Genomic DNA, 13,792 nt, shown 5'->3' on the forward strand with positions numbered 1-13,792 from the left:
CAGGCAGGCAGGAGGACCGAATTCCTCGGGTACCAGAGTGCGAGACCCTTCTGGCTGGCCTGGAGACCTTCGTCTCCCCCCACACTCCCTTCTTCGGGGAAGGAGGAGCTCCAGAGGGAGTGAGGCCCACTGTTAATTCAGTGGTATTTACTGAGCACCCCCTGTTGTGAAGCACTGTAATAATAGTAATAATAATAATGGCATTTATTAAGTGCTTATTATGTGCAAAGCACTGTTCTAAGTGCTGGGGAGGTTACAAGGTGATCAGGTTGTCCCATGGGGGGCTCACAGTCTTAATCTCCATTTTACAGAGGAGGTAACTGAGGCACAGAGAAGCTAAGTGACTTGCCCAAAGTCACACAGCTGACGGTGGAGCCAGGATTTGAACCCAGGACCTCTGACTTCCAAGCCCGGGCTCTTTGCACTGAGCCACGCTGCTTCTCACTGTACTAAGCACTTGAGACAATACAGCAGAAACAAAAAACCTACTTCCTGCCCTCCAGAAATAATGATAATTGTGGTGTTCTTAAGTGCATACTGTGTGCCAAGCACTGTACTAAGCACTGGGGGGAGATCATCAGGTCAGCCACGGTCCCTGTCCCTACACAGGGCTCACAGTCTCAGAGGGAGGGAGAACTGGTATTGATGATGGTATTTATTAAGCGCTTACTATGTGCAAAGCACTGTTCTAAGCGCTGGGGAGGTGACAAGGTGATCAGGTTGTCCCCCGGGGGGCTCACAGTTTTTAATCCCCATTTTCCAGATGAGGGAACTGAGGCCCAGAGAAGTGAAGTGACTTGCCCAAAGTCACACAGCTGACAGTTGGTGGAGCCGGGATTTGAACCCATGACCTCTGACTCCAAAGCCCGGGCTCTTTCCACTGAGCCGCGCTGGTATTGAGTCTCCACTTCCCAGGGGAAGAAACTGAGGCCCAGAGGAGTGAAATGACCTAGCCGAGGCAGAGCAGGCGGCAGAGCCGGGATTGGAACCCGGGTCTGTTGACTCGTGGAGCTCCGTTCTTTTCAAGGTGCTGCTTCTAGCGGGTCGGGGGGAATGGCTCTTGTTCTCCCTCTTCAACCCGGGAGATTCCTTCAGTGGGAGAAGCCGGAGCAGCTGCCATGTCCTCTCCCTAGGGAGAGAGAGAGATAGAGAGAGAGAAAAAGAGAGAGAGAGAGAGAGAGCTCACATGATGGTCTCCCTCTTCCTTCTCTGTGGTTTGTTTGTCTGGCAGTGTGGTTTGGTGGTTTTCCCCCTGCAAACCCCCGAGCTGTCTTCCAGTGGCAAGGCGCAGCTGCGGAAGCAGCGCGTCTCCGGCGTGGTTAGGGGGCATGGCCGGGGCACAATGGGAGTGGAATTTCTCAGGCGGATCCTCCAGCCATGAGCCATCCCGCCCTTCTCGGCCTCCGGTTTCCCCAGCGGGCCGGTCGGCGGCCACGTTGCTGATGCCACCGTCCAGGGCGGCACCGGGACATGCTGAGCGCTCGGCTGAGTCTGGAAGCCACAGAGCTACCGTGTGGTGAACCCCGGGCTGTGCCCGATTGGCACGGCGGGCCTGGGTGTGGACGCTGTTGTGATCCACTGAAAGATCCTACAGGATTTTCCATTATGGATGTACCAAGAGGCATGAGCCTTCCGCTGGATGGCTTGTCGAAAAACGGGCCCAGCGTGAAAGCCCTCTGGAAATTCATTCATTCATTCAATCGTATTTAGTGAGCGCTTACTGTGTGCAGAGCACTGTACTAAGCCCTTGGGAAGTACAAATCGGCAACTTATAGAAATGGTCCCTACTCAAGAACGGGCTCACAGTCTAGAAGGGGGAGACAGACAACAAAACAAAACATGTGGACAGGTGTCAAGTCATCAGAATAAACAGAAATAAAGCTATGTAAATCCAGGCCGTCATTGCCCCGTCTGGGGTGGCCTTTATTTAATGCCATTTAAAGGACACCCCTACCCTCCTTCCCTCCCTCCCTCTATCTTTTTAATGGTCTGAATCGTCCTCGCTTTCTAAAAATCCCCATAGTGACTCGATTGCCCATCCATCTCTGCGCTACAGAGCCGCCAGGCCCCCCAGCCCCCCGATGCCATGCACGCGTGTGTGCGTTTGCGTGTGCACGCGTTTGGCCTCCTGTGCTGCCTCCTGAACATCCATGTCCCTTCCCTCCACAGCCTACTCGACGCCCAGCACTTCTCCCGCAAACCGGTTCGTCAGCGTGGGACCACGGGATCCGAGCTTTGTAAATATCCCTCAACAGACACAGGTGGGCCGCTTTCCGATTCTCCGGAGTTGGGGTGCCGCTGCTTGTCTCCCTGCGGATGCCCCTCCGCCCCGTGACCCCTCCGAGCCCCGCTCCCCGCCGACGGGCCCGGATCTGCCTCGTCGGGCACTGGGAGCAGGGAGGAGGGGGCCGCTGTCGGTGTTGGCCGTTCCCGGGCCCAGTCGGTCTTCATGCGGAGCCCCCCGTGCCCACTTCGCTCCGGTGCTCCCAGCCTCCTCTGGCAAGGTGGGTCAGATCGAGAATTTTGAGCCGGATTTAAGGGAGGCACAAGACTCTAGTGTGGCTAGGCAGAGTTATCTCCCAGTGCGGGTCGGCCGACGGGCCCGGCCGGGCTGAGGCCGGGTGGGAATTTAAGGAATGGGGAGCTGCTGGGACTTGGGGGGTTGTCTTTTGGTGGGGGGGGGAGAAAAGGGCCTTGGTTGGGCTGTGCCGCGCCCCTTGGTGAAGGCCTGGCTTTCCGTTGATGCAGCCGGGATGCGCCAGTTTAGGAGATTGGTGGGACATACTTACATATTTACGATTCTATTTATTTTGTTAATGTGCATCTCTAGATAGCTTTATTTCTATTTATTCTGATGACTTGACACCTGTCCACATGTTTTGTTTTGTTGTCTGTCTCCCCCTTCGAGACTGGGAGCCCTTTGTTAGGTAGGGACCGTCCCTATATGTTGCCAACTTGTACTGCCCAAGTTCTTAGTACGGTGCTTTGCACACAGTAAGCGCTCGGTAAATACGTTTGAATGAATGAATGAATGAGAGGGAGGAGTGGAAGCAGTGTGGCTCAATGGAAAGAGCCCGGGCTTTGGAGTCAGAGGTCATGGGTTCATATCCCAACTCTGCCAACTGTCAGCTGTGTGACTTTGGGCCATTCACTTCACTTCTCTGTGCCTCAGTTACCTCATCTGTAAAATGGGGATTAAGACTGTGAGCCCCCCATGGGACAACCTGATCACCTTGTAACCTCCCCAGCACTTAAAACAGTGCTTTGCACATGGTAAGCACTTAGTAAATGCCATCATTATTATTATTATGTCTGGACAGGGGGCCGCCCCCCAGGCCACTCCCCAAGCCACGTGAAACAGGTTGTACTTCCCAAGCGCTTAGTACAGTGCTCTGCACACAGTAAGCGCTCAATAAATACGATTGAATGAATGAGCGAATGAAAGGCAGGCAGGCCCAGCTGGCAGCCCCGGGGACCCGACTGTTCGATTGATTGACAACTGGAGGCTTGTGTGACGCATTGGCCAGCGCCGTGGAATTTACTAGCCGAAAAGGGATCCGGGCAGCTCCTGGCGAGGAAGTCCGGTCCCCCGACCCGAGAGGGGACCGGCTGAGCGGCTCTGGGGCCGTCCCAGTTCCGGGTCTTAAGCAACTGAATTTCCTGCTGGGGATGGGAGAGTGGGGCCAGGGCCGGGGGTGGAAACAGAGGAGAGAGAGGCTAAATTGTGCACAAACTAGCTCAGGTCCTGGACGTTGAACTGGACGCCCTGTTGGCAGTGGGGGTGAGAGGAAAGCCCTGACTCAATCCTCGCTCCCAAGGACTTCCGGGACTTGAGGAGGGCAGGGCGCCCGGCCTCTGCTGCACCTGTTGCAACTATCCACACACACACACACACACACACACACACACGGCCCCACAGACGCTGCTTCCTGGGACAAGCCGTGTGGCTCAGTGGAAAGAGCCCGAGCTTTGGAGTCAGAGGTCAAGGGTTCAAATCCCGCCTCCGTCAGCTGTGTGACTTTGGGCAAATCACTTCACTTCTCTGGGCCCCAGTTCCCTCATCCGGAAAATGGGGATTACGACTATGAGCCCCCGTGGGACAGCCTGATCCCCTTGTAACCTCCCCAGCGCTTAGAACAGTGCTTTGCACGTAGTAAGCGCTTAATGAATGCCATCATTATTATTATTACTTCACTTCTCTGTGCCCCATTTACCTCATCTGGAAAATGGGGATTACGACTGTGAGCCCCCCGTGGGACAACCTGATCCCCTAGTAACCTCCCCAGCGCTTAGAACAGTGCTATGCACATAGTAAGCGCTTAATAAATGTCATTATTATTATTATTATTATTATTACTTCACTTCTCTGTGCCCCATCTACCTCATCTGGAAAATGGGGATTATGACTGTGAGACCCCCGTGGGACAACCTGATCCCCTTGTAACCTCCCCAGCGCTTAGAACAGTGCCTTGCACATAGTAAGCGCTTACTAAATGCCATCATTATTATTATTATTATACAGTTGACCCCCCAGGATGAGACTGAGTGATCGCTCCGGCCCCGATTTCTTCCCCGGGTCCACACTCTCCCTCGGCCGCGGACAGCGGCGGATGGGTCCGTGCGCGCCATCGCTGCTTCCCGGTTTCTGTTGTGGTCGTCTCATCCCATTCCTTCCTTCCCTGTTGCCAACTTGTACTTCCCAAGCGCTTAGTACAGTGCTCTGCACGCAGTAAGCGCTCAATAAATACAATTGATTGATTGATTGACTGATTGATTCCCTCCCACTGTCTCTCCCTCCCATTGATCCTATCAATGGTGAGTGCCGGCGGGGTTTGGGGGCGGCCCCGAAGCAGGCACAGAATAGGGAGAGAAATCCCATGAGGTCAATCAATCAATCAATCAATCATATTTATTGAGCGCTTACTGTGTGCAGAGCACTGTACTAAGCACTTGGGAAGTCCAAGTTGGCAACATATAAAGACGGGCCCTAACCAACAGTGGGCTCACAGTCTACCCCGCCTGCTCTCTGTGAAGATCCACCGTGCCCTAGTCTTTCCCTTCTGTAGTGGAGACAAGTTCATTCATTCATTCAATCGTATTTATTGAGCGCTTACTGTGTGCTCAATAAATTTATTGGGCGCTTGGGAAGTCCAAGTTGGCAACATATAGAGACGGTCCCTACCCAACAGTGGGCTCACAGTCTAGAAGGGCGCAGAAGTTCTCTGTGTCCCAAGCCCCACTGCCTAGCAGGGGGTGACTCCATACTGGGGGGGGTCCATGCTTACGACCCCCCAAATAGAAGTGAAAGAGGGGACCCCTGCTGACCTATCATTCATTCATTCAATCGTATTTATTGAGCGCTTACTGTGTGCAGAGCACTCTACTGAGCACTTCCTTTATGCTGAGCATTTTACTAAGAGTTAGCAGGCACTATCCCTACCCTAAAAGAGCTTGCAAGGTAGCAGGGGTGACAGACACTAAAATAATTATGGTATGTGTTAAGCGCTTACTATGTGCCTGGCACTGTACTAAGTGCTGGGGTGGATACAAGCAAATTCATTCATTCATTAAATCGTATTTATTGAGCGCTTACTGTGTGCAGAGCACTGTACTAAGCTCTTGGGAAGTACAAGTCGGCAACATATAGAGACGGTCCCTACCCAACAGCGGGCTCACAGTCTAGAAGGGGGAGACAGACAACAAAACAAAACATGTGGACGGGTGTCAAGTCGTCAGAATGGGGTTGGACACAGTCTCTGTCCCAAGTAGGGCTCACAGTCGCAATCCCCGTTTTACAGATGAGGTAACTGAGGCCCAGAGAAGTGACGTGACTCGCCCAAGGTCACACAGCAGACAAGTGGCAGAGCCGGGATTAGAACACATGACCTTCTGACTATCAAGCCGCCATTCTAGCCACTACACCATGCTGCTTCTCAGTGATAATAATAATAATGGTATTTGTTAAGTGCTTTCTATGTTGCCATCTTCTACTTCCCAAGCGCTTAGTACGGTGCTCTGCACACAGTAAGCGCTCAATAAATACGATTGAATGAATGAATGTGCCAAGCACTGTGCTGTGCACTGTGGTAGATAGGAGATATTTTAGGTCACGCACAGTCCCTGTCCCTCACGGGGCTCACAGTCTGAGAGATATTTAGTTCCCATTTGACAGCTGCGGAAACTGAGGCCCTAAGAAGTTAAGTGACTTAAAATCCCGCAGTAGGCGAGCGGGATTAGAACTCTGATTTCCTGACTCCCCGGCTGCTTCGCAGACAAGTCCAGGTAGGAGGAAGAGGGAAAGTGGGTCGTCTGCCCACTTTAGGGCTCAAATAATAGGGCATGTAAGAAATATGCTAAAGAGCTAAAGGAGGTTGTGAAAACCGAAGGAAGGGCTTAGGTGGGAGAAAACAAGCAATAAGGGAGGATATAAGCAGGGGAGATGAAGCATAAATCACAGAATAATAATAATAATAATGATGGTATTTGTTAAGCGCTTACTATGTGCAAAGCACTGTTCTAAGCGCTGGGGAGGTTACAAGGTGATTCATTCATTTATTCAATCGTATTTATTGAGCGCTTACTGTGTGCAGAGCACTGTACTAAGCGCTTGGGAAGTCCAAGTTGGCAACATATAGAGACGGTCGCTACCCAACAGCGGGCTCACAGTCTAGAAGGGGGAGACAGACAACAAAACAAAACATTTTAACAAAATGTTTAACAAAATGAAATAAATAGAATAAATATGTACAATAATGATGGTATTTGTTAAGTGCTTACTATGTGCAAAGCACTGTTCTAAGCGCTGAAAAATAAAATAGAGTAATAAATACGTACAAACATATATACAGGTGCTATGGGGAGGGGAAGGAGGGGGAGGGGGAGAAGGGGTGATCAGGTTGCCCCATGTGGGGCTCACAGTTTTAATCCCCATTTTACAGCCAAGGTAACTGAGGCCCAGAGAAGTGAAGCGACCTGCCCAAAGTCACGCAGCTGACAGTTGGCGGAGCCGCGATTTGAACCCATGACCTCTGACTCCAAAGCCCGGGCTCTTTCCACTGAGCCACGCTGCTTTTCCACAGAAGGCCTCCGAGAGGAGATGTGATGTCAGAAGGACAGGGAAAATGGGGAGAGCAGTGGGCTGTCGAATCGGAGGGAGGAGGGAGTTCCGAGCCGGAGGTCGGTGGTGGGGGAAATGAGAGGGAGGCCTAGTGAGTAGGGGGGGCTGAAAGGAATGAAGAGTTTGAGCCGGGGTGCGGTGGGAGAAGAGAGTAGATGAGAGAGAGAGGGTTAATGGACTGCCATGAAACTACCAATCAGGAATTTCTGCTTGAGTCACTGAGGAATGGCCAACTACTGGAAGTATCCAAAGAGTGGGAAGACAGATGCAGGGTGACATAATAATAACAACAATAATAATGGGATTTATCAAGCACCCCGCTGTGCTAAGTACCGTGGAAAGTGCTGAGGTAAAGATGTTCAAATTCATTCATTCATTCATTCAATCGTATTTATTGAGCGCTTATTGTGTGCAGAGAACTGTACTAAGCGCTTGGGAAGTACAAGTTAGCAATGTATAGAGATGGTTCCTACCCAACGGCGTGCTCACAGGCTAGAAGGGGGAGACAGACAACAAAACAAAACATATTAACAAAATAAAATAAATAGAATAGTAAGTATGTACATGATAGTAAATATGTACAAGTTGGACTCCAGCCCTGTCTCTCCCAGGACTCACAAGTGTCAGGGAGAGTGGGGATCTTATCCCATTTCACAGAAGAGGAAACGGAGGCCCAAAGGGGGCAAAGCTGGGAGCATGAATCTCCCCACTCCTTACCTCCTTCCCTTCCCCACAGCACCTGTATATATGTATATATGTTTGTACATATTTATTACTCTATTTTACTTGTACATATTTATTTATTTTATTCTGTTAATATGTTTTGTTCTCTGTCTCCCTCTTCTAGATTGTGAGCCCACTGTTGGGTAGGGACAGTCTCTCTATGTTGCCAACTTGGACTTTCCAAGCGCTTAGTACAGTGCTCTGCACACAGTAAGCGCTCAATAAATACGATTGAATGAATGAATGAATGAATGAATGAATGAATGAATGAGACCCCCCAGGGGCGGACGCCCAGCGAGGTGGTGGTTGCCGATTGGGCGGGCGGCTGCCCGGAATGGGCACGTGTCCTCCAGACGTGGGTTAAGTCTGGCTTCCCAGTCTCCGCCTCCGAGGAGTCGGATCGCATGTGACAGGGAGAGGAAAGGTCAACGCTCAAATTTATGGTGTAAAGTTGGCTGCCGACCCGAGCTTAGCCCGTCGTGAGTGATTGGAGAGTGAGGGCGCGGGGTCGCGCTACTCGGGGAAGGTCAAACATCCAATTAGGTAGGCCCGGCCCCCCGGCCCGCGGGACAGATGGGAACATCCGGAAACTCAGCCCGGCCATTGGCAGGAACTCGGACCCTCTTTTGAGAGCCGAGGGCCAGAGGGCCGGGACACAATACCCTCTCACTCCTCCCCCGTTGTGGGATTTCACAGTCGCCGTTAGGACTCCCTGCCCTTTTTTATCCTGCCCCTTGCGGGTCACCTCCTGAAAAACTCGTTGCCCGGTGCTGGCCGGCGTCCCCCGCCTCTACCCCATTCGTCGAACCCAAATCTTCCCCGTATGGGGAGGACCCTCTGGGCACTCGGGTCCCGGGTGGTCGGGAGACAAGAAGTGACATTATCATCGCCCATCGTATCCCACTGGGCAGGGCAGGGGATGCGCATGTGGGTTTCCGCCACAACTTATGGCCCGCAAACTCGATTTGCGGGTGTGATTTCGACCCCCTTTCAGAGCTCGCGTTCATTCCGCTGATGTCGGTCACTGGGTTGGTATTTTCGAAGTCAAGCGGTAGGGTCAACGGGCCTCGGCGGGCTTGCGGCGAGCGAACCTGACCCGGAGGGGGACGTGCTGGGCGGCGGGAGGTAGAGGGGGTTCACCATGTTGCGGGAGGTGATTGATTGCTGTCCTCATATCCCATCATCATTTCCCGTCGTACACTTTCTGTCCCTCGGGACGGCCACCTCAATCACGATCACTTTGAGGCTACGTATGTCGGAACTACAGCCGGCTATTCCCACTTTTGTCCGGCCTGATGAGAGTTTCTGAAACTGCACCGCTCACTACGTACCGAGCACTGGCTGTATACAGAGCGATCAGATTGGGGCTCACAATCCGAGCAGTGGGGAGTGCAGGCCACTCTTCCCCACCTGACAGAGGAGGAAACTGAGGCCTGATGAGATTAAGAGGCTTGCCCAAGGTCACCGAGCTGGGGACGGGACCCAGGCCTCCTGGATCCCAGCCCCGTAGCTGTGCCGACGGTTCCATTTCACCACCGGCAGAAGAAGCCCCAGCCCACCCCAGGGAAACGAGACCCCCGTTAAATCGACGGGCAACGGAAGGCATCACTTCCTCTCTCCTGCTCTCACCCCTCCCAGCCCCCTCTCCTCATCTCGATCTGAAGAAGGTATCGGGGTCCGGGGCTGCATGCGAAGAAAGCCGAGCCCCTCTCATCCCCACCGAGCATCCGGGGACTCAGCAAGGCCGTCCCTGCGCCAGAAAAACGGCGATGGAAATCAGAAACTCAGCGCCTCGCCACCCCACGACACCCACCCGCGTATCCGCCCGTCACCTCTCACGTCCATATGGCGGTTTTAAGAGAGGAAAAAGTTCCTTTAATTTAAGAGCCAATAAACACGGAGCAGTCTTGCAGGCGGCGGTTGTCTTCATTAAAGTACAATTAAGTCTGCTTTATGGTTCCTGAACAAGCCAGAGTTGGGTTCCAGGGCGGCCGATCCGGGGAGCCTGAGGCCCGGGTGCGAAGACAGGCCGAGAAGCTAGTTTTCACGGGCCTCGGTGGGAGATTTTTCTGAACCGGACCAGGCTTGGAGTGCGGTATTTATCCCAGAATCCCTAGGAAGTTGATGGCAGAGATCCATCTCCCTCAACATTAAGACCCCAGATGTGAAAGGAAGAGACTACATTCTGGGACTCGGGTGAGATCTCAGCAGGGGATGGGAAACTGAGGCAGGTGGAACAGAGGCCTCGGCCTTGACAGGGTGCAGGGAAGGGCTCTTTCTTTTCAGGGGACTGGCATGTTTGAGAGGGCATCTTCGATCGGCCTCGGAAAGAGTCTCACTGTGGAGGGAGCAGACGGCTCCGTGTCGTAAATTCCCTCTACAAGTCGAAGGAAGCAGGGGTGCCCGGAATGAGAATTGTCAAAAACCGCCAACATTCCCGGCCCCTCTTCTGCCCCCACCTACGACACCTCGTTCCCGTCTTGGCCAAAGAGAGATTCGTCGGGATAGACTGCCCTCCTGGACTTGGTTTTCCTCAAGAGGACGAAGACAGCATGCTCCAGGCCTGGGATTTAGGGAATCCCAATCGCAGTTGGTCTATGCAGTCAAAGCTTCGGGAGCTGGCATCCTCCCCGACTACCCAAGGGTTGGCCTCAGCGGTCCACGGAAGGATGTCAGCGGCCTGGCCTCGGTGCAGATGTGGACTTCGTATTTATTGAGCGCTTACTGTGTGCAGAACACTGTACTAAGCACTTGGGAAGTACAAGTCAGCAACATATAGAGACGATCCCTACCCAACAACAGGCTCACAGTCTAGAAGATGATCCCAGCTCTTGGTGGGGAGTTCATTCATTCATTCATTCATTCATTCATTCAATCGTATTTATTGAGCGCTTACTGTGTGCAGAGCACTGTACTAAGCGCTTGGGAAGTACAAGTCAGCAACAGATAGAAATGGTCCCTATCCATCAACGGGCTCACAGTATAGACAGGAGAGACAGACAACAATACAAAACACGTGGACAGGTGTCAAGTCGACAGAACAAATAGATGATGGCATTTGTTAAGCGCTTACTATGTACAAAGCACTGTTCTAATCGCTGGGGGGATACAAGGTGATCAGGTTGTCCCACGTCGGGCCCATGGTCTTCATCCCCATTTTACAGATGAGGGAACTGAGGCCCCGAGAAGTTAAGTGACTTGCCCAAGGTCACATAGCAGACATGTGGCAGAGCCGGGATTCGAACCCATGAACTCTGACTCCAAAGCCCATGCACTTTCCACTGAGCCACGCTGCTTCTCTATGTCTGCTGTGTGACTTTGAGCAGATCGCTTCACTTCTCTGGGCCTCAGTTGCCTCATCTGTAAAAAAGGGGGATTAAGAGTGTGAGCCCCATGTGGGACAGGGACTTTGTCCAACCTGATGAACTTGTATCTATCCCAGCACTTAGAACAGTGCTTGACACATAGTAAGCACTTAACAAGTACCATAATTATTATTATTATTTTGCATTTCTCTGGGCCTCAGTTACCTCACCTGGAAAATGGGGATTAAGACTGTCATCCCTATGTGGCACAGGGACTGTGCCCAAACAAATTACCTTGTGTCTGTCCCAGTGTTTAGTACAGTACCTGGCACAATTATAATAATAATAATGTTGGTATTTGTTAAGTGCTTACTATGTGCCAAGCACTGTTCGAGGCACTGGGGGGATACAAGGTAATCAAGGTTGTCCCAAGTGGGCCTCACAGCCTTAATCCCCATTTTTCAGATGAGGGAACTAAGACCCAGAGAAGTGAAGTGACTTGCCCAAAGTCACACAGCTGAGAAGTGGCAGGGCCGGGATTAGAACCCATGACCTCTGACTCCCAAACCTGGGCTCTTTCCACTGAGCCACGCTGCTTCCCTAATCATTATTAGTGTTAATTATTATTATTAGGCTAAATAGACTGTGAGCTCGTTATGGGTGGGGTTGTGTCTTTTTGTTGTTATATTGTACTCTCCCAAGAGGTTGGTACCATGCGAAGCAGCGTGGCTCAGTGGAAAGACCATGGGCTTTGGATTCAGAGGTCATGGGTTCAAATCCCGGCTCCGCCAATTGTCAGCTGGGTGACTTTGGGCAAGTCACTTCGCTTCTCTGGGCCTCAGTGACCTCATCTGGAAAATGGGGATTAAGACTTTGAGCCCCCCGGGGGACAACCTGATCGCCTTGTAAACTCCCCAGCGCTTAGAACAGTGCCTTGCACATAGTAAGCGCTTAATAAATGCCATCATCATTATTATTGTTATTTGCACACAGTAAGCGCTCAATACATATAATTGAACGAATGAATGAATGAATGAATGAATTGTGCCCAGAGTGGCGCCACCTACCGCCCGGAAGGCTGCACTGCACTTCGAAATGCTGCCACGCCTGCAGGCTGGGGTGTCTGAAACACAACGTTCAATCAATTAATCATATTTATTGAGAGCTTACTGTGTTCAGAGCACTGCCACTTGTCACCTGTGTGACTTTGGGCAAGTCACTTCACTTCTCTGTGCCTCAGTGACCTCATCTGGAAAATGGGGATGAAGACTGTGAGCCCCACGAGGGACAACCTGATCACCTTGTATCCCCCCCTCAGCGCTTAGAACAGTGCTTGGCACATAGTAAGCGCTTAACAAATGCCATCATCATCATCACTGTATTAAGCACTTGGGAGAGTACAGTGTAACAGAGTTGGTAGACACCTTCTCAGCCCCTCACAAGATCACGGTAGGGGGAATTGTATTTATTGAACGCCCTTACTGTGTCCATCCTAATGATCTTGCATCTACCCCGGTGCTTAGTACAAAGTAAGTGCTCAAATGACGGAATTTAATAAGGAAGTAGTATGGTGTAGCGGATGGAGCACAGTCTGAGAGTCAGAAGGTCATGGGTTCTAATTCTGGCTCTGCCACTTGTCTGATGCGTGGCCTTGGGCGAAGTCACTTCCCTTCTCTGGGCCTCAGTTACCTCATCTGCAAAATGGGGATTGAGACTGTGAGCCCCACGGGGGACAGGGACTGTCTCTATATGTTGCCAATTTGTACTTCCCAAGCGCTTAGTACAGTGCTCTGCACACAGTAAGCGCTCAATAAATACGATTGATGATGATGATGATGACAGGGACTGTGCCCCACCCAATTTGCTTGTTTCCACCCCAATGCTTAGTACATTGCCTGGCACATACTGAGCAGTTAACAAATACCGTTATTATGATTATCATTCTAATCCATTCTAATTATTATCGTGGCTGTGAAAAGCATCCTCCAATCAATCAGTCGATCAGTCATATGAATTGAGAGCCTGCAATGTGCTTGGGGACTGTCTGAGCGCTTGGGAGAGTGGAAGAAATTGGTAGGGAAGACCACGGTCAAGTGGGGGAGTCGGACGCTAAAAAAAATTACAGGTCGAAGCTCGTCGTGCGCAGGGAACGCGTCCACCAACTCTGCTATGTTTTATTCTCTCGAGAGCTTAGTACAGTGTTTGATGGATTGCTTGGTCGATAGGAGGAAGCGGTAGGATGCATTCGATAGGTTCCAAAATGCAATCGCGGGTTGGGAATGCTTAAATTTTTAGCTGGTCTAGAAGTGCTGATGTGGCAGTTGTGGGAGGCGAGATGAGAAACTCATCAGAGAAGGAGGAGATGGGGTTTCAGGAGGGCTTTGAAGATAGGAGGCACGCGAGCTTTCTGCCGGATCTGAGGGGGAAAAGATTTCTAGGCTATGGAGTGAGAGAGATGTGAACAAGAAGTGCCTAAGTGTGTGAGCTGGTATGCAGTGGGAGAGGAGAGTGGATATGGAGCCCAATGTGAGACTGTGAGCCCAATGTTGGGTAGGGACTGTCTCTATATGTTGCCAATTTGTACTTCCCAAGCGCTTAATACAGTGCTCTGCACATAGTAAGCACTCAATAAATACGATTGATGATG

General features: G+C 51.5%; 1 protein-coding gene across 5 annotated transcripts in view; it reads left to right on the forward strand.

Annotated features, from left to right (window-relative positions):
* Nucleotides 1-13,792, forward strand: part of NFIA (nuclear factor I A) — a 438,948-nt gene that overhangs the window by 407,086 nt on the left and 18,070 nt on the right. For 4 of the 5 annotated variants that reach the window (XM_038752096.1, XM_038752097.1, XM_038752098.1 and 1 more), the window contains exon 10: nt 2,170-2,261. The exons of the other annotated variant lie outside the window; for it this stretch is intronic. In XM_038752096.1, coding sequence (XP_038608024.1) covers nt 2,170-2,261 — 92 coding nt within the window. The remainder of the gene's footprint in view (nt 1-2,169; nt 2,262-13,792) is intronic. 5 annotated transcript variants of the gene reach the window in all.

Source organism: Tachyglossus aculeatus, chromosome 10 (assembly GCF_015852505.1).
Source record: "Tachyglossus aculeatus isolate mTacAcu1 chromosome 10, mTacAcu1.pri, whole genome shotgun sequence".
Lineage (NCBI taxonomy): Eukaryota > Metazoa > Chordata > Mammalia > Monotremata > Tachyglossidae > Tachyglossus > Tachyglossus aculeatus.